Source organism: Falco peregrinus, chromosome 13, assembly GCF_023634155.1.
Source record: "Falco peregrinus isolate bFalPer1 chromosome 13, bFalPer1.pri, whole genome shotgun sequence".
In the NCBI taxonomy this organism is placed as follows: domain Eukaryota; kingdom Metazoa; phylum Chordata; class Aves; order Falconiformes; family Falconidae; genus Falco; species Falco peregrinus.
This window is the reverse complement of record NC_073733.1, coordinates 4,874,289-4,895,451: the sequence shown is the minus strand read 5'-3', so window position 1 is coordinate 4,895,451 and position 21,163 is coordinate 4,874,289. Positions and strand designations below refer to the sequence as shown.

The 21,163-nt window shown below is 43.2% G+C and overlaps 2 protein-coding genes across 2 annotated transcripts in view; one reads left to right on the top strand and one right to left on the bottom strand.

Annotated features, from left to right (window-relative positions):
• The window catches only part of CHRDL1 (chordin like 1), a 45,161-nt gene extending 35,918 nt beyond the window's left edge, over positions 1-9,243 (bottom strand). The window contains exons 1-3 of the mRNA XM_055817912.1: positions 8,764-9,243; positions 5,687-5,838; positions 3,682-3,794 (exon numbers count right to left, since the gene is read on the bottom strand). Coding sequence (XP_055673887.1) covers positions 3,682-3,794; positions 5,687-5,783 — 210 coding nt within the window. The 5' untranslated portion in view covers positions 5,784-5,838; positions 8,764-9,243. The remainder of the gene's footprint in view (positions 1-3,681; positions 3,795-5,686; positions 5,839-8,763) is intronic.
• Positions 1-21,163, top strand: part of PAK3 (p21 (RAC1) activated kinase 3) — a 198,896-nt gene that overhangs the window by 28,111 nt on the left and 149,622 nt on the right. The window lies entirely within an intron of this gene.

Sequence of the window (21,163 nt, the reverse complement as noted above, 5' to 3'; positions counted from 1 at the left end):
ACAGATAATGAATGGTAGGTCTCTGAGATATCCCCTACTGAGGGTTAGTTCAAGACCGCAAGAGACAATAGAGTCTGTAATTGTTCCTGAAAACTGTGCAGAGTCTTTTGTTTTCATTTTATGGGTTCCCCAGTAGACAAAAAACACCAGTTGGTAAGTAGCCATTTTTCTAAGAAATATGAGCAAGCCTTGGGAATAGTGTTCATTATTCATGTCATTAACATAATATTCTATTTGACCACATCTAAGATTGATTTATAATTAAAACATAGGGAATTTTCATTCTCCAGAGTTTGTAACCAGAAAAGACTATCCATTTCAAATTCCCATTTCCCATCTATAATTCATCCTTCTAATTTAGCTCTGAGTTGCTCATGTTTATAGCAAGAAAGGTCTTTCAGCATGAACACTGATACTATGCTACAACTGTAGTTTTTGGTGGTGTCAGGAATAAACTAGCTTTATTTTCATCTGCCTTCTGGAGCACTGAAATGTTTCCAGTGGAGGTGCAGACTTCCTTAGACAGCATATGTATAGGCCTTTACAGCCATCTCTTTCAAAAGAATCCATTGACTCCTAAATACCTGCAGACCACAGGCTGGAATCATACTGTTAGATCATTACTACCCGCAAACTACATTTGTGCATCTGCTTTGAAAAAAGACACTAAAAATGATATCACCATCTGTTTCCAATGATGGCTGAAATGAAATATACTGATTTTATAGAAGAAGAGCAAATTTTAGGCTGTAGACTCTTTGTGGGATAGGGACTATCACTGGTCTGCACAGCTCATTGCCCTGTAGACCATCATCTGAGAGCCTGTAAAGCACTACTGTAGAAGAAAGGCTGGCGCTGTCTGCTGGCCTGGCTCCATGTTGCTTACTTGTCCTGTTCCATGGCCTCACTCCCTTTTTAACTGTTAGTCCTACGAAATCCCCTGAGGTGAATGTTTACTTTCTGTGCATGATCAGCTGTGATAAAAATTCTGCAGGCCTACTTCGCTCCTCAGTGCTGCCTGCAGCACTCCACTGTTTGCAGCAGGATGGAACTATTTTAACTGATCTTGTGCTCGGTAAGACTGATCTTATGCTTAGATTCACAGTGATGTCTGGGAGATCAAGCCCTACTGACTAGAGTAAAACTTAAGCTCATGTAGGCTTCTGTGAGTCAGGGCCATGGCTAGCATTTCTGCATCAGATACCCAATGAGTAACTGCATCTCTCTTCCCCAGCTGTGTTACCAGTGCTGGGTGCAGAGCATTCATTTTAGCCCCTGAAGTCTGCAGATCTGACTATGAACACAAGCAAAAAGCTGCTGTGTTTTAGAAAGTAAAATAATGATCTGACAAATTGTGAGTGCTCCAATTTACCTGACAGTTAGCAATCAACAGCCTCCACTCTGTGTTTGGTGGGGGGAGAAGAGTTGTAAAAGAAAGAGGGAACAGGGTGAGAACACTGAATGATGTTTAGTTTTATTCTGGTTTAAGTATGTAAATTATAACTTGTAAAAAGACAATACTACATACACATAAGAACAGGAAGGTGGTTTTGTTTTTGGTTTTTTTTTTTTTATCCCAGGCTGAATAATTTGGCCTCTGTTTAGTTAATTTGTCTCGCCTTTTTGTTAAACATCAGAAGTGTGTGTGTGTTGGGGAGGGATGAATGGACAGACTGTTGTTAGAGGTGGAGCAGAGATCTTGGTCTGTTGCCTGGCTGATATGACTTGTTTTGTGCAGACATCATATGGATCGTGACATTGGAGGCCAGCAAAGAAATGCTGGTCACACTGGTAATGCGGACCCCTGGGAATTTTTTTGCTTTTCTTTGCAGCGTGAGGGAGTAGGTTGCTGCTTCAGACTCTGTAAATATCTGATGCTTAACTGACTTACTGCCAGTAAATCACAGGTGGGTAATGCTTAGGTCTCTCTTATTTGCTGCCTGTGGCACACTTTAGTTTCATTTTTTGTGCTGTAATATTTGGTTTAAGGTCTGTGCTTGTGCTATGTCATGGAGTGTTTTCTAATGCTTTATCTAGCCTTAATTTTGTTAAAATTATAAATTATTGAGACTTTCCTGATGATCTGGAGCTTTTGCTGTAGGTTAGTGTTCTGAGGGCATTTCTTTTGGCCAGGATGAAGGATAAAGCTCAAATGAATGGCTGGATGCTGCAGTTGTTATCTGGAGTCTTCCTTCCAGGCAACATGAGTCACATCCCAGAGATCCTTCAGCGTCCTCACAGCTGAGGACCCCAAGTTACATTTTGCACCCTCATGGTACAACAAAGGTAAAACAGAGCAAACAAGGTATTAAAGTCCACTTCTGAGCTGCATGTACTGGTAATTACCACAAGCAGTTTACTTCTTCATTAACTTTGTTCCCCTGAACTGTCACTCTGATTTCCCATGCCCATGTGCAAAGGAAAGAAATAAAACATACTCCATTTGTTGGAGCTTCACAGTGCATGGGTATGCCTGGATCACAGCAGTGCTGTTTCTAGAGGAGCATACCAGGCACTTTCGTGTCCCTCCAGACTGTCTTAACAGCTTCCTAAAAATCATTGAGCAATGATCTGTATCCAGATCTCTAGGGTTTCCAGTTAATTTCATCCCCACCCAAGATGTAGCCTTCCAGCAACTTAATGAGTGTTTTACCACACAGGGACTCTGAGGGAGTTGTCAACTTTGCCTATAGATCAGCAAAAGTGAGTGGAAACTCCTTCTTGCTATAACCAAGGTCTTCTTCCTGCTACGTTGTTTTTTCTCTTACATACGCATTCTACTGCACAGATCTGAGATGCAGCCAAGCCTGTGGGACTACTGTTTGTGCTTCTCTGCACTGAACTGTAGTAGCAGATCCCTCAGTGCAAGTGCTGCACAGGGGCCCAATATTTTACACTTGCCAGGGGGGGAGGGAGGTGGGGGGAATAGCCAAGAAAACTTTATTCTGCATTAAATACAGCAGACAAGACTCAGCATCTGGACTGTCTCATGTGTTAGTGATTAAGATCCCTTATTGTTTAGTCATTTTAAAGTACTCCAAGGGACACATTCTGCCCTCATTTTTCTGCACACCCACCCCCAGCTGTATATGGCATGGATCTATGACTGCTGTGTCTTCATATCAGGCATCAGCTGATGGTAGCCAAGGACCTGTCCTTTCATGTCCTCTCCAATTGTCCCTGCTCCCCATACCGTTTTCTCGTTTTTCATCATCTCTTCTTCTTTCATAGATTTTTACAAACGGTGGTATCCAAGCCTGTTCCTTCAGCACGTTAGGGCAGCAGATGCTTTGACTGTGGAGATGCCTTTGAAGATACAGGCATTGTACCTAGGCCAAAACACTACCAAATTCAGGTTCAGCATAATCATCTATATTGATGGAACTGCAAAGGTTATATTTAGGTAGTGGGGTCCAGTTACTGAAGATGTAATACTCAGCGTTGGCAAAGGTTCTGTCTAGTTAAGCTGTTCTGTCTACAGCACGCAAGTATTTTTTTGCCAGTACTGGCCTTCTCTGTTTTCCCACTGCTAGTATCACCTGCCTCTGTTTCCTGCTGCATCATCAGGACCTACTAGTGAAAACAGGTTTGAGCTTTGTCAAATTGTAGATACAACACAAAGGATTCTAGTCAATTAAACAAGTAGAAGAAGTTGTAGGATTAATAACTCAGCAGTCCTACCTCTGAGCAAAGACAATTAACGCAGTAAACAAGGCCATAGGGTTCTAGATAAGGATGCCATCTTTCTCCTACACGATACTTCTTATCTTGAAACACACAGTACGTATCTGAATCTGTAAAACAGTAAAGAATTGAAAGAGCTATGAATGAACATTCCCATTCCATGCTTACAAAGTGTTTTTAGGTGTGCAGTGCTTTCTGTAAACTTATTTTTCTTTTCCTGGAGAATGACACAACGGAAATGCCCTTAATTTCATGTGCTGTTGTTTTTAACCTCCCAAACCAAAATAAATGGCATGGCCTTCCATCTTTCCAAAATTGCAGCTCCTGAAATAGCTGGCAAAATGGCTCTCATACAGGGTGAGTTTATGCTTTCACCTGCAAAAACACAGGTGAAGATCCCATTTAGGTAACAAAATTAAAGGGCGTGATTGCTCAGACAGGTTTATAGGAAACAAGTGATTTTCACTGCAAAACCAAAGCAATTGGCTTGACTCAGGAAAATATTAGGTTGTACAGCAGAGAGATTTTTAACAAAGGGACTGCAAAAGGAAGATAAATGCTCTATGTTTATACTGTGTGTTCAGCACCTCCATATTTTAACAACCTAATAAAAAAGATGTTTGTCCTAGTTTTTCAGAACAATTTGTGCTGACTTTGCATCAGTATTCAAAATATTTTAAGATCTTTCTGTTCGTTAAGCACTTCTAATCTTGCAGGTGCAGTTTTGCAGATAGCCATCTACCTATCAGACATTACTGCCCCATCACTCCCTGTCACATTATGGTTTCACATCAAAAACTCAAATCTCTTCAATAAAAAGGTACTTCTCATGTGTTTCCATGAGAGAATTCCTTCCTGTTATCTTAATGACATGCAGATTCAGCTTAATTCGTTACCCTCAGTTATAGATGCTACTTCAGGTTATCAAACAAAATACCTGTCTTCTAAGTGATAATCCAAGCAAGGGACATTCTTCACATTTACTGGACTAAAAGAAGGTAGCAAGAGGTAGGGATTATTAGTAGCAACTGTGATCTGCTTTCACTTCACACAAAAGCATGACAAATGAAATGCAGGATCTGGAAAAGCAGATGGCTGAAGTGGAGTTAGATAATTTCTCACACTGTGCTTTCTTTGAACAGGGATAACTGTGCATTGTGTTCTTGTAAGTTCAGTGGAGAAGGCAGCCTTTTTGGAGCTCAGTCTCTCTCTTGCTTTTTTTCTTTTTTGCATCTACTTCCTTAGAAGTTGCTGATATTAAGACTGAAAATTTTAACTACTTCTCAAGGGAAAACAATGTCTTTTGTAAGAAGGCGGCCAAAACCCAGCCTGTACAGGTGGGGAGAGCATTCCAGAGTAACAAGGCTATAGCAATCAGTAACTCCTTGACTTATTTGGTTAGTTATTCCTCCTTGCCATGCTTCCTGAATGTGTTAACATCTCCCATGGATGACAGGCTTTGTAGAAATATTCCCTTTGTTTTGTTTGTATTCTTTCTGATTCTTCTCATCAAGTTTTTGACAGTGTTTAGACTCTTAATTTTCTCAAAGGGTGTATCTAATCCAGTTCACATGAGGTTGTTTTTGGAACACAACAGAACAGTCTTGGATGAGCTTTACACTAGCTAAAACTTCAGCACAATAGTCTTACACATGGGACAAAATCCAGATAATCTGTCAGATGTTTACAGAGGTCACTAAAATGGAATTAAGCACTCTCTTGATTCAGGGTATTTGAAATAAAACAGATTCCTCAATTGATGTGTTAAGTTCTTTATGATGCAATGAAACCTGTACTGCTTTAGGAAAATGTACCCCAAATGTGGGTGTGACCTGATTCTACTAAATGTAGGATTAAAAGGAGGAAGAATGTTAGAAGGTTCTGAAGGCAGTTCCAGTTTAGGACATTCTTGGTTTAAGATCTTTTCTGAACCACATCTGTCAAATAGAAGGAAAACGTCAAATCAGGGTGAATGTGACAGCTTTGTTTGAAGTCTACTTACGTTTTACTTGTTCTAGTTTACCTCCATCTATGAAAAGGAGACAGAGCACACCAAAAAAGATAAAATGAAAGTCCTCCAATATCCACTTTTTTCTCATCTTTATCGACAAAAGGAAAAGAAAGAGCCTCCGAAGTAGAGAAAGTTGAGTTGAGCTGTTGGGAAGAAAAGGTTAAATTAATTAAACTAAAATCCTTAAGATACTTAAATTCCCTGACATGATTTCATCCAACACACAGAAATCCTAAACTGCCAGAACCAAAACCTGTCTATGTCACGGATCTTCTTTTCATGGAAACAGCTTTGGCTTCAGTTCATTTTATTTTCGGAAAAGGGGCCACATTCTCATTCATTAAAGTTGAAAATTGGATGTTTCTTCTAATGAAGTCCTTTATTCCAAAGTAGAGATGGCAAGTAAGCCATCTAAATTCCTAACGTTCTCTTCCACAAGAAACTAGTTTGGGAGATGTTCTTGTAGAGCAGCTCTTCTGGCTATAACTTAGGAAATACAGGTGTCAGTTGTAACATGTTTGCTTCATTGTAACAATACCCATGGGTATACCTGGTGTATGGGCCCTGCCTGATGGAAATCCAGGCGCAGGGCAAAATGCTGGGCACGCCGTAGTCAGTGGCAGTTTTCCTCGCTCCATCTAATAGGCTTCCATCACTATTCAATTCAGCCCTTCACCCCTCTCCCAACTACTATTGTTCTGGGATTGTGTATAATTAATTTTTCTAGAGTTAACCCTTCCATTGCCTTGATATCCAAAAGTAGAATTGGGGAATGGCATGTCATCTTCATTCTTGCAGATCTTTAATGTCAAAATCCCGCATATGGAGCAAAGCTCAATGTATTCTCTGTGAAGTGCAGAGATGGTATCATACTTGCTGCATGAGCCGTTCTGTTTATCTTTTTCTGGCTTTTAAAAGGTGAATTATTTTATAATGAAAAAAACAAGGGAGAAGGTAATTGACTAAAGTAAAATTTATTTTGATAGCTAACCTAAGATTCCAAATTGAGAAATATGTTGTTTCTTTACTGTTTATCAGAATTCACTGCAGGAGTATTATCTTCCCAGAATACACTTGTCTATAATTTACAGTGTTGAAAACATGTGGGTTTGCTTTTAAGAGCCTTGATGTGGATTCACAATTAGTTTCACAAAAGTTGTTTTTTTTAAAAAAAAAGATTCAGTATTGGAAAAATAAACTATCTGCTTTGTAAATTAATTTCACCTCTTCAGATTTCATGTAAATAATAGAACTGTACATGAGTATGTTTCAGCATACAGATAACCAAAGCAGAAATACTGATTTGTATACGTATATTCAAAATGAAGTGGTGGATCACTTTGAGAAATTAACTAAACAGTAAGTTAACAAGCACTTAAAAAGAGAATCATCCTCTAAGACTGTTGAGATCTAGGATACTGTAACAAAGGGTGGGTGATCTGATTTTATCAGTGTTTTTATTGCCTTTACTGTTTAAGGGTTCTCTACTCTAGCCTCCCAAACCACAACCAAAATGGACATCTTCCTTCACTAATCTCATCTATGCAACTACTCTCATACTACTAAGCTTGAACTACTAAGCTCGCTTTAAATAATACAAGTTGCATCTGAAAACATTCAAAAAAAATAGCACTGTTTTGAAAGTACATAAGCTATGCAGTAACAAACTATAACTTTCCATTTGTTTTGGAAACTGAGGATAATATTTCAATTTCAGAAGAAAAGTTTTAAGTAGTTTTTTCCTTTCAGTGTGTTCAAATCACAAAGGACATTTTTAAGCCAAACAACCTTTTAAAAACTTGTTTAAAACTAAAACCTCGTAATTTAGTCCCAGGACATCACACATGCATTGAGAACAACAGTAGCACATCACTGGGACTAGCAGAACTATGAATGTTTAAGTATTTTGGCCTTCTTGGGAGTTGTTTAAGCAAACCATATTTATAAATGGAGCACAATTATCTGTTGTGCAGTGCTTTACCTGTTAGCTAGATTGGTTAGTTCGAATAGAAGGGCTCAGAAATCCATCCATTTTAGATGTCAGGTCTTCAAAAGGAAGAACGTTTTAAAACTTGGACTGCTAAAACGCAGAAATGCTGCACGGTGATGTGAAATGGAGGAGTTAATAACAGAAATGGGATGGAGACTTTTGATGTCTTTCTTAATTCTCTTTAATTTCTGTATTGTTGTTACTCCAAATATAAACACATACTTTTCACTATTAGCACACTCCCTTTATTTCCCCAAAGGGCAACGTCCTAAAAATATTCCTGGATTTAAATAATCTCAGCTAGGATTAACCTGTTAATTATTGGTGTGTTTTCTGCTTGGTAGAAACAATGGAAGCGAACCCCTTCTCACATGAATTCCTCGCCGGAACAAGGCACACGGGTCGGTTTTAACGCCTCGCCCTCCGCCGCCCGGCTCAGTAACCGCAAGCGGCGGTGCCCGGGCTGGCCACGCTGCCCGGTTCGGGCCGGGCCGGCGGCAGCGGGCGACAGCGGGGCGGGCCGGGAGCCGCTGCGGGGCGCGCACTGCGGGCGGCGGGCGGATCAAACGCGGGGCCGCTCACCGGGCGGGCTGGCCCCGGGCGGGCTGGCCCCACGGCTTTTCTGCCTGCCAGGCTCGCCGCAAGCCGGCGCCCTTACCGTCGGGGAGGGCTTCTCAGGGGGGGAGTCTCCGAGCGAGCCGTGGCCGGAGGCGCCCGGCTTCTGCTACTTTCCCGGAGCGGCCGTCCGCTGCGCGCCGGGCCCGGGCGGGCGGGTTGGGTCGGGGGCTGCCGTCGCGGCGTCCCGCTCCGAGCCCCCGGCGCTCGCCCGGGGCCGCGGCAGCGCGCCCGGCGGGGCCCGGCCAGGTGCCGGCGGTGCCACCGAGGGGGCGGCGGGACGCGGGCCGGCTCCCACCAGCGGCGGGGCGGAACGCGCCGGGCTGAAAGCGTCGGGCACCCCCGCGGGGCTGCCTCTTCCGCGACCCCAGCCCCGGGGCAGCGCCCGCGCCCAGGGGCACAGCTCCGGCAGCGGGACCGCGCCGCCCCCGGGGTCTCGGCTAGGAAAGGAAAGCTCACAGACCTGGGCAGGGCTGGAGGCCGCTCCGCTCCGCCGCGGGCCCTGGAGGCTGCCGGCGATCGGCGGCTCCGCGCTCTCCACTCCGCAGGGGTACGGAAGGGGCTCCGGCCAGGGGCTCCGCTTCCCAGTCACGTCGCCATAATCTCCTCCCGCGGCTCGCCCGGGCTGTTGCGTCTCCCCGTCGCTCCCGCAGTGGCGGTGGCGCGGGGGCAAGCAGGGGACCGACGGGTCCGCCGCCACCGGCCGCCCCCGAGCCCCGACTTGATGGACGGGAGCCGGGAGGGAGGAATCCGCTAAGCCCGAGCTCCGGAAGGTCCCGAGCTGCCCGGCCTGGGACACCTGCCACCGCCTGCTGCCCCAGCGGGGAGCGCAGCGAGGCTCCGCGGCCGGAGGATGCTCGGCGGCGGGTCCTGCCCCGCTGCCCCGCCGGCACTGCGCGGCGGGAGGAGCAGCGCAGCAGCCCGCGCCCCGGCGGTCCGCCTCCGCCCCGGCCCCCTCCTCTCCCGCGCCCGCTCCCGCCGCCCGGCACACGGCGTGACTGACACGGCCTGGGGTGGAGTTGACTCCGCGGTGGGGGGCCGGGGGGGGCCGGGGCACAGGGGCGCGCCGCAGCGCGGGGGGCTCGGCCCGCCTGGCCCCGCTGACCACCTGCGGGCCGGCCGGAGCCGCAGCCGGCCGGGCGGGGCCTCGCCGCGGTGCCTGCAGGCAGCGCTGCGGCTGGGGGAGCGCAGCCCGGGGCGGGAGCCGAGCCCGCGGGCGGCGTGCTCGGAGAGAGGGCAGCACAGCCACCCGGCCCCTCGGTGGGCTCTTCACGGGCGGGGTGCCCTCCGGAGCGGACCCGGTGGAGTTCGCGTCCGCTGGGATTTGTCAGACACCTTCTGCTGATACCCTCTTGTCTGATCTATTGTGTTAGAAGGTTTCAAGGTCACGTTGAGATTCTGGTGGAACTAAATTAAACCCATGACTCATGACATTATATGCTTGGTCAAACGTTCTTCTTCTGTCCTGTTGTAGCCTCTGTAACTAATAAGAAGAGATCAGTGAACCCTTGACAAATGATCTGAGAAAAAGGGTGAGGTATGAAAAGACATCGTGTGGAGAAACAAATTGCAACCTCTTTCCCCTAGTTGGGGAGCATGGTGTTTGGGGAGCACTGCCAGGAGGTCATACACCTCCCAGGTTTGGTAAGTATTTTCAGAAGCCTGAAAACTGAGCAGAACTTTCATTTCTTCCATTGTAACTTTGCTGGACAAAATATGATCTAGTGTATGGTGAAACCTTATACTAGCATGAGAGGAGAATAGCTGATTTACAAAGGGTTTTGTAGTGTGTCTTCATGGGTAACCAGGGCTGTGTGTTAGTAAAATGCGACATTATAACTCTCAACATTAAAAAAGGAAAAGAGTAAGGAACTGCATTCTGGAGCTAAGTGTTTTGGAAACACTGCTCCATGCCCACTTCTGTGTCACTCTGCTGCTCTTTTCCTTGCTATGCACGGGCAGTAATCCATGTTCCTGAGGAAAAATCATGACTTAAATCTCTTAGTCCCAAATATGGTGGCTACTGCTGCAGGTGGATAGTTTTGGAAGAGCCACTGTATGAAATAGGGATGGGCAGATGGAAAAACAAATGGTAACTCTGTATCAGAAATACGATAGTAATTTGCACTTGAAGGCAGAGAATCTGAGCTGTGCAACCTCTGGTCCTGCAGAGGTATATCCACACTCATGGAGAGAAGAGTTAAGCGTGTACACATGCGCTTCTAAATTGTGAGGCCGTAGTCATTTTGTTCCTTTACGTGTTGTACTGGGTTAGGTTGTGCAAGCTCAGCCTGTGAGGTAAACTGTATATGAATAACATATACTGTCACATCTGCGACTGAACTGACCCTGTTGCATTCTGCAAAGAGCTAGACCCAAAGCCAGTCAGAGGCTTCCCACCGGCATCGACACAGGGTGGAGGGACTTTCCTAGGAGCTGCCTTTGGCTATCTGGGAGCCCGTGGGATGTGGAAGTAGTTGTAAATCTTACCCTAGTACCACTTCACCAGTGCAACTGATCTTGTCTCAGAAACTGAGCTCAGACACCACAAGGAAATGTAGAAAAGTGAAGGGTGTAACACTGAAGGTAAATTAAGTCAAATGAAATGAAGATTGCACTGTGAAAGGAAAAGAGTTTTGTGCTGGAACAGTCCAGCAAGATGTGGCAGATTGTATATATACATAGCTTGATAGCTCTAAATTTAAACTAGATTGCATCATCAGGGATGTTTCTTGAATTTAGTGCAGCAACTACAAGTGAAGTTCTGCAGTTTTGTCCTGCTGTCCTTTACAGGAGGCTGAAGTTGTGCTGGTGACTCCGCATGTGGTGGTTTTTCTTCCAAATCAAAAATCAATCCATTCCCTACAGTGTTAGAGCTAAATTGACATGGCATCAGATTTCAGAAGAATTAACAAGATATTAAAATGTCCTTAGTAACATTATTAAAATGACATTTCTTTATGGGAAAAGGACATTGCATGGGCTGTCCAAATCCCAGTGGAATGTTTTGATTTTCTAAATTCCTGCATTACTACAGTTGGATGAAGGCTGGGTTTTCTCTGCTGGGTCTCTAATCTCCGAGGTTTTTGTTCTGTTGTTCATGTCATTGATTAGAAGCTGTATTCCCTTTATGGATAACAGTGGCCAAATTGAACATATATTTTCAGAAGACTTTAGTCATCCCGGGGAATGTGAGTATCTGTTTCCCTCAGTGTTACTCCAAACCAAATACACAATTTGTAATTCAGTCCAGAACAGAAAAGTGTTTGCAAATCTTTTCGAGTAGGAATCCACAGGTGCTTGTAGGCAGGCTTGATAGTTTGGTTTTACAGCATCTGCGTGACTTTAGTAGGTGCAACTTTGGGCCTGGGCAGAGCTCAGTTTTACTCTGTAGATACCCTATGGAACAACTTACCCAACATAGCTACCCACCTCTGTCAAACGTCCTCTAGAGAGCATTCATCACATGTATCTCTTCTCTGTGCTGATACAAAGCCCAGTGTGTGTAAAGACAGCAGTAATCGTTGCAGTAAGCAGTGCTGCAGTAAGCAGTACTCTTTACTCATAGTCAGTGTAGTAGTAACAAGAAATGAAATAGTTTCTATAGACTCTGTGACCTGAATTCTTTTGCAGAGAGATTCTTTGAAAAGAAATTCCTTATTTGGCCTGCAGAGTGCCTTGGGAAAGTTGCTATAGATGCCAGCACTTTCTACTGCATTCTCTAAGACTGTTTCAGAAGATGATGGTGTCTGACAGTGTCTGGAGATACTAATTCAGGTGTAAGACCTTTGCTGAACATGTAGATACAATAAATAGAGCCCTTTTCCCACTCTGGCAGATTTAGTTTGTAGAGATCTAGCTGAAAGAGCATTTCTCTCGGCTGAAGGCTTGGGACTCACTGAATGGGCAATTGGTGGAAACCCAGACTTTCAAGGGCAGGGTGCCCTAGTCTTACTGCTAGTCCTGGCCCTGCTGCTCAGGCTGTGCTGTTCATCAGTTGCTGGGATGTCCCTGAGGGCTTTTGAGCAATGACACAGTTTAAAATCATCAGGGTCCGCCATTTTCTTGGTTATGTCCAAGGGGTGCCTGTATCTTGTCGTGCATCTTCACATGGCATAGTGTCATAGCAAGTGTTAATGGTTGTTAGGTCAAAGGATAATGTGACACATGCTGGGCATTGCGCATGAATGACACCTTCACAGGTGGCCTCATGGTGAGCGACCCTTGCTGAGCTTGCAGGGTTTGCCAGTGCCCGCGGATCCTGGTAGTGCTGCACCCATACCCGAGCTTCCTCTTCTCCCAGCTCTGCCTAAGTATCACTGAGGAGTAAGTACAATTAAAAGCTGCTACTCTTTGTGTCTTGCCACAGCCCATCATGCTTTGCCTTGTCTTGCAGTCAATACACCCCCATGTTAGGGAGTCTGTCGTACTCCCCTTGGACCACAGCACTGATATGACTTAGCAAACACCTTGCTCTGTGCTCTTGCTCAGCACCGGGCTCTTACTGCAGTTTGTGAAGTTCATGGCTGCTGCACATGTGACAGACAGAGCTCCAGAGAAGCATCAGATATGTAGTAGTTACCTTTATGCTGCCAAGCAGAACTCGCTGCTTGAATATGCTCTGCATCCTTGTGTCTGGAGAGGAAAGAACTGCTCCTGATAGTAGGCATTAGAGATTCAAGGATGCCCTAAGTTTTTAAGAGCACAGAGATTTAGCTATGTAATTTCTCATTAAAGATAACAGAAGTTAAACAGCAAATAAACTGTGACACTGTCTGGAGAAGTCCATCTCCTTGTGCTGTGCCTCACAGTGACTGAGCCAGTATGTAGGTATCCTGCTATTATTTCTCAGTTCTTGTGAGGGAAAAAAAAACCCAGGATAAAAGATTCGTGCCAATTCTAACATCTTTATACACCATGTGGAGTTTTCTTAATTGGAACAGACACTGAGCTCTGAGAGATGTTAGACATATGACACAACTTCCACTTACCTCCCTGTCTTTCATTTTTCTTTGCTTTCAAGAAAAAATATATTAGCTATGGTCAAATTTTCACTTCTGAAAAAGTATGAAAGGAAGTCCTTAAACTAATGAATTCCTTTGGTTTTGCATTCCTGTAAATTCAGTGGAGCCCTTTGGAAAATATATCTTAAGATGCTAAAAATTATTCCCAGGATTTTATAAAAATCTCTAAATTACTTTTTGTGGTTTGGATCAGCCCTCCAACTATCATACTGGGAGTACAATCTGGATGTTCATCAAGCAGTCTCCACATATACTGTTAAACAAAAAGGGCTTCAGATGTGCATGATTTTGTGATTATGGCATAGGATGGTCATGAGCATTCTCCACCCTCCTGTTCATTCTGTAGCACTGACTTCATCCGCGGTGGGGTTTCAGTCTCTAGCACTAGAAATTAATTTTCTTATTTAGCAGTGAGACAGATGGATGTAGCAAATCTGAGATTTCAATACAGTTTGCTAAACAAAACCACCATTACATAAAATGTCAAATTACAGCCCATTTCCTCATTACCTTGATGCACACATATTTAGCTGAGACTGAAGAGTAGCTGAAAATCTTTCATTGTTCTGTCAAAAAAAGATATATGTCATTAAATTTCAATTCCAAATACACAAGTGAGAAGAGAATCATGAGAGCTGCCAGCAGAAACATGAAAATGCAAGACAAGCGAACCACACAATTTTTTATTCTGTACTAGTGCAAGTGACACTTTGTTAGGTGGGGTGTCGAGAATACCAATGTGTGGGTATAGAATAGATATGCATGCACTCAGAGTTGAGGCCCACCTGAATTTTGCATTGATTTTGAAGTGCTCATCTGCAGCTGTTTCTAATCCAATCAAATTGAATCGAATCAAATCTGATCTAATCTCATCCCATCCCATCCCATCCCAATATTTATAAGATACCTATCACCACCACAGTGTGTGTGCAGCTGTAATTATGATCCTATAATCCTCTCTCATACCTGTAATGTCAAAGGAAGCCTGCAAAACTGTTTGTAGGAATACAGGATTTTTTCTATATTCATGAGCTGCATGAACCTCACTGTGGTGTATCAAAACATCAGTACTCAGTGGTTTACTGAGAGTGAAATAGTAGTGAAGTGTCATCATCAAGATATTTAGAAGCAATTCTTACTCAAACTTTCAAAAAAGCCCGAGGAATCTACACAAACTAAAATGAAATTTTGAAAGGGCTGATCTTTGTGACATTCCCAGAAAGTTTTCCTGTCTGTCCTGTCTTTCCTTGTACCTTCTTATCCAGATAATTTAATTTCCAATTCAGAAATTCTTGACCAGGTATATCTTACTGTCAGTGGTGTATTGTAATCTTTGACAGAAACCACTGATTTCTAATTTATCCTCTTTCTATGTTAATCCATCTAATTTACCCTTTAAAAAAAAAAACAAAACAAAAAACACAACCAAATTATTTAACCCTTCCAGATTTGGCTTTTTTTCTTTCTCTATTACTAATAGTAGTAATGAATTTCTTTTGCATTATTTAATTTTATATTGAAATGTAATGAGTGTTGGAGGCATAACATCAATAAAGCTCTAAATCCCTAGTTGATGCCACGTATTTGAGGAAAATGAAAGGGGCATTTTTTTTCTTGAGATATCAAGTCCAAATCTTCAGTCCAGACCCTCATCTATAACTCTTGTATGGACAGCATTTTGTGGGTGGGAAGCCTGCAGAACATACAATTACTGCTTTTACCAAAGGGTAATACAATATAGCATGCAACAGCATCTTGGTGACTATTTTCAGCAAGTGAAAAGCAGCACCAAGCCATCCTTATAAGCGATTCTTTCAGAGTTCTGGGAGGAGCTTCAGCTTAATTGTTTTTTTCAGTACCACACATTCTTGAAAAGAGCAGAAGGTGGTATAGTTCATATAAAACCAACAGACATTCTTCCCTGCCATGGAAATTGTTGACTAGAGTCACACTTGGTAGAAATTTGCAGGAGTTTAAAAGAATCACTGTGATTTGCACTTGCTGAGGATATAGCTATGCATGAGAAAACCAGCAACAAATCTTACAGATCGGTCATGCCATGATAAGGATCCACTTGCTGAGACATTTCTTTACAGTTGAGATCCACTGGATAAACCCAGTCAGTCCTGTCTTCCGAGGCGTGACAGAAGGAATCAAGGCAGACTGAATGAGGCTCCAATTGCAATTCAAATATACTTTTATAAAACCATGATTAGTGCTGCTAATCTCGCCTTAGTAAGCCAAAGACAATAACAACGAGGTTACCGAACACCTCGGGTATTATGTAATCCTTTTGCTTAGAAACTTGCTGGTGTGAGAGTGCTTTTGAAACCCATTAGTAAAACTGAACTTGCCAAATGAGCCTTCTCTAGGGAGAACAAAGTCAAATGTGTGCCAGCATGGAGCCAGAGCCTGCCAGGGGCTGAGCGCTTGCAAATCCTATTGCTACCACCAAGAGCTGAGGATGCAAAGTCCTTCGTGTAACTGAGCCCAGTTGTAAAATGAACCGATGGCTGTGGACCTGTCTTTCACCTTGATGGCAGCGTTGGGTATTTACTCACAGCAGACCCCAGTGCATTGACTCGCACTCAGCTGTGATGCCAGCCTGCTTGGTTCGGACTGCACACACGAGAAGCCACGCTGTGCTCCGTCTCGCAGCATCTGCCTGACCATGAGGGGCACTCACCAGCACCGAGTTAGGCCAGACTGCGGGACCACTTGTCTCTCTCGTCTAATTCATAAAGCCAGTCTTGAACTTTTCTTCACCAGAAGATGGTGATCCCTTCACACAAACAAAATCGTAGAGAGAGGGGAAAAAACAGCCGAGCTGTGTCAAGAAGCCACAATGAATTTTCAGCAGAAGATGGGAACAGTGGAAATTTCCAAGAGGATACTGGTGAAATTGGAAATGGCTCTTTGAGAATAACTATCTACAGAAAACAAAAAAAATTAATAAGGAAAGGGAGGAGATTTCCTTTCATCATTAAAAACATCAGTATAGAACACATGGAGAAAAACAAACAGTGAAGACACTGTTGCTAGTGGGCTGGCTTTTTAAGTATTAATGGAACGTCACAGAACAAGAGTTTCTTTTATTCTTTTTATCCCAGCTCCCTGCTTGCAAGGTTCTTGTGTGAACATGCAGCAGTTTCCAAGGCTGTGAAATTATCAGACCTGGACCAATGCCAGTACAAACCAATTTATTGGGGTCCAGCAATTAACTAAAACCTAGAAAGCTTGATTAATTGTGGCACTGCTCAGCAGGGAACATTGAGAAAAAAAAATCAGACTAAACTCCATGCAGTGTCTCTGTTCCATATACCAGTTTACACTATATTTACACTATATGTAAAGAAAAGTTTCCTCTCTGTAAGTAGTCTTACTATATTATTTTGCACCACGTACAAAGAATAATTACAATGGCATTTGAGAAATTGCTAGTTGATGGCTCTCTGGATAATCATTTCATAATAGTTCTTACCCTGTTACAATTTTTTGCTATTGAGTTTGTATCTTATTGTAACCCGAACAATGGGATATATTATTTTAAAACATTGTTTTGTTAAGCTTCTCTCTGGAGGGACATCTTGAGAATTCAGCACTGCTCTGTTGCTTTATATTTCCTCAAACGTTCATGTGTGCAAAAAAGGTGAGGCTTTGGTAGCTGTTCAGAATTATTTAGGATAATAATAATAATAAAAAAAAAAACCAAACAAAAAAGTTAAGCTAAGAACCAATTTACCAGGGCAGAACATGTGGACTGAAATGAAATCCTGTAGTCTGAGGAGACAGGAACTTGTACAATTGGGATGTTTAAAAGCTGAATTAGAAATGTCTTTATACATTATGAGAAGCAATTACAATATGTAATTAAGGTGTTAGCTGATTTCATTATGATAGTGTTAACAAGTAGTGTCCACATTGATTTTTTTATTGTAGGGCTTCTCATAAAACCTTGTGCATAAAACAGAATTTTAAATTCTCATTTCTAGTTGCCTTAGTGGTACATTAATCACTTTTAGTGTAATCACTAAGAAGAAAGTAAATATTCCAAGGCAGTGTAATGCACTGCTGCAGTCTATTGTAAATGGGTAGTACAAAACACTGAATGTAGCAATTCATCTTAGTACCTCTTACATCAAAATAATTCAATGGCTAGTAATGGGGAAAAAAAAAAAAGCTGTTAGAGGATAAAAAAGTAGTGGTAAAAGAATAGTCACCCCTGGCCAGTGAAAAGGAGAAGAAAGATACATGCGAATGGTTTTACCTTTTCAACATCATTTTGTATCCTAATCTGCATCCAACTGCGACACTGTCACATTCTCAGATTTAAAGAGTGCAATCTGCAGACAGTGCTAAATCACATTAGGCAGTGGTGATAATAGAGTCCGTGCATGCATAACATCCAGGCAAGACATCTAGCTGGGGCTGTAGGGTGATTTGGGACATTCAATGAGGTAGGAAGGGCTGTCTCCTCCAATTTCACTGTATTTATTGGGGATTTAATGTATTTTTTAAAAGATATTTGCAGTGGAAATCGGTTTGTCGGAGGTCATCTAATTGAATCTACAGCCCTGGCAACCCTTCACAAAGGCTGCCAGAAATGACCGAGTTGCTAATGTTTAACTGTGAATACCCAGCAGGAGTCCTCCCCAGGGCTGAATACAGTCAATTATGTTATTTTTCTAAATATTAGTGACTCAGCTGTCTTTGCTTGTGAAGAGTTGCCAGGGTCACGGATACAATCAGACAGATCCTCCCCCCTTCACTTCTAAGAGATGGGGAGAACCTTTTAAATATCACATCGAATAATCCTGAAGTAGAGGGAAGGGTTCTTGCAAAGCTGTGCTTCTGCTCCGGAGTGGTTGCATAGTTGTGTACTTGTGTGGGGTTCCAGCGGGCCAGGCAGGGCAGCACAGAATTGCTTGCAGGGAGCACTGTCACGTATAAGCAGCCTCACAGAGGTCTGTAAAATAAATACACATTTCTCAGCTTAGCTCAATAGGCACTAGGGCTGAGATCTGACAAAAGACATGGGTGCCAACGGCTTGTCTCTCCCCTTTAATACTCTTTTGTTCTTTCTGTCTTCTCCTCTGACCCCCTGCCCTGCATCGTGCTCCAAATATCTCTCTGGAGGGAATGTTTTAACGTACAATTTAGTTTTCCATTTTCCTCTGTAGTTTTGTCAGTGAGGAATACAGAGTGGTGGCTGAGGAGAGCTCAGCAGAAGCGGATTCTGAGCAGCATCCACTGTCCAGAGTGCTCTTTGGCTGAGACTAGCAGATGCCCCAGCAGCCCTGCTCCTTTGTCCTCTACTCACACCTCTGCAAGTGTTTTAGTTTTTGATTGTAACTTTCTTCGTTTTTGCTGCAAAGGCTCTTTTCCAAAGCCCAGCCTTCTCCAGCAACAGCATCCCTAATCTCTGTGGTCCACAGTCCAGCTCTTCTTATCTGATCAACAACTTTTGGCAGAAGGGAAAAAGTCCTTCTAGAGCATTTGAGTGCCAGTGCATTGTTTTGGCCCAAGTCTGAGGTAGTGCTTCGGAGTTGGCAAAGTTTCCTAATTTACTGCTGTTAAATTTTATCCAACTTTAGGAATATTATGTGGTTGTGGCCAATCTCCAGCTATTCTGAATCCATCGCAAATACTTTGCCAGCATGTGTCCAAGTATAATCCAATTTTGATGTTTTTAATGCTGATACAATTTCCCTATAAGTACCTCCAAGCATGGCATCTGAACTGCAGTGGACAGGAGTTCAGCTGTCTGGAGCCCAATTCCTAGGAGGTGAGACCTTTGTTCCTCTGGGTCCCTGTCTCTCCTAGAGCTGGAAAGCCCATACTGAGTCTCTAGGAACCTCTAGATGTTGCATCTCTAACTTGTGGAACACACACGATATTTCATTTGTGAGTGAGGTTCTTGACATTTCTTTGGAATGAATCAAGAGTTATGAAATGTCTTCTGCTATTTGACATCAGTACACTTCAGATCAGGGTACCAGTGTTCCGGGTATGTTAGAAATACAGTAGCTAGATAAAACTACCATGAAAGCAGAACTGAAGTTTCAAATGCTTCAGGTACTGCAGAGAACTTGACTTTGAAGAACTGGAAATTATTGCAAGGGTGCCTTTGTGGCTTGTTCTTGCTATAAAAACAGGGAGGAAACCAAACCACCTTCTGTTAAAGCTGGAGTTTCCCCTGGCTGGAGCTCCCCTAGGGAGAAAGAAAATAACCCAGCAAGGGAGAGGAGGCTCGCTGTGTTTAGACAGCCTGTCCTCTTCTGATCTGCGTGTGCCTCTCAGGAGGAGGAATTCCCTAGGAAGGTTTTGATGTCTGGCTAATTATCAAGGCCAATGTCTCCCTCCTGTAGGAGGATATGGGTTGAGGCAGCAGCTGTGGTACTCTAAATTGAAGAGGAGATGGTTTCTTCAATGTTTTCATTTTTTGTTTGCCTTCTCCCCAGATTGTTGTCATGATGGGCAAATACATAGTGTAAAACTCTTTCCTCAGGAGTACATGAGGATTCCACTGTGGAAAACAGGAATCCAAATGTTAGTAATGCTACAAAGTTACATGTGACCCATTTTGGTCCTAGAAACAATCAGGTCAACAGCACCCTGTCCTGCACTCCAGCTCATCCAAATACTCATCAGTGTGAAATGATGTAGATGATGTCCCTTGCTATAAGCAGCTGACAAATGTGTACCAACGAGAGGAAGGAAGATACTTCTATCTCAGCAAATACACCTTATTTTTCTGTTGACGCTGGCACCTGTTATTGTTCACAAGACTTCCTGGGTTTCTGTTTGTTATTCTATAACATTCAGTAACTACCAGTCAGTGTGTTTGTCTTCCTTTGTGAGGGGAGAATTCCCTACTGATTCTATCGCCAAAGAGCTCCGCCACCCTCTTCTGTGCATTAGAAATACAAATATTATAGCAGTGATTGATCATGAGACATTTTGCAGGCCAAATTCATGACTAGTGAAAGCAGGCAGGAAAATTTTGCTTCAGTTTATTTGAATTTATTAATGCCAGCAATTGATTGCTTTTTGGTTCTTCTGTGCCGCATTCTTTGACTAGCCGACAGAACTGGTTTAAGGAATGTTTAACAATATCTGATTGCATGATTTAAGTACAAGAAAATTACAGTCTGGTGGTAGAGTGAGAGCAAAATTATTACCATTGTAGCATCCTTAAAAAATCCTTTCCGTTTGAATCCAGCCACATTATGAAGAGGGAGAAGAGAGCAGGAGTTCTAGCAGCTCATCTTACATCTTGCGTTACATCTTGCGTTGCTAAAATGTACCTGCCCCATCTGATGACAGGGGCTGTGCTGGCAAGGGAGAGTGTCTTACCTTAGCTGTCTGGAGATTTCACGGCTGGCACTGCTATTATACTGCACTGTTTTACCTGAAGGAGCATTAAAACTTGAGTGCACTTCAGGTTATGGTTTTTTTCAGAAACGGAGAAACTGAGACACGGTAAGAGGAAATGCTTTGTGTGGAGGTGCCCATCAGGCTCAGAGTAGAACTACAATAGACCCTGTCTCCTGAGTTGGCGTGGTGTACTATCAACTGAGGGATATTTCTACTCAATAAACATGCACTTTCATGTATTTATGCACTCCTTCAGGTATTTCACGTCACAGGAGGATTCAGCCTCCCTCTTCCTCAGTTAAGAAATGGAAGAACCTCATATGCAGTCACAGTCTTACTTATTCTTCTGCCGTGACTCTTCAAAAGAGAAAGAAGAAGCTGATATTAAAAAAAAAAAAACACCACCCAAACAAAACCTACCAAAAGCTGGATAAAAGTTTTAAAAAGAGCCAATCTTCTGTT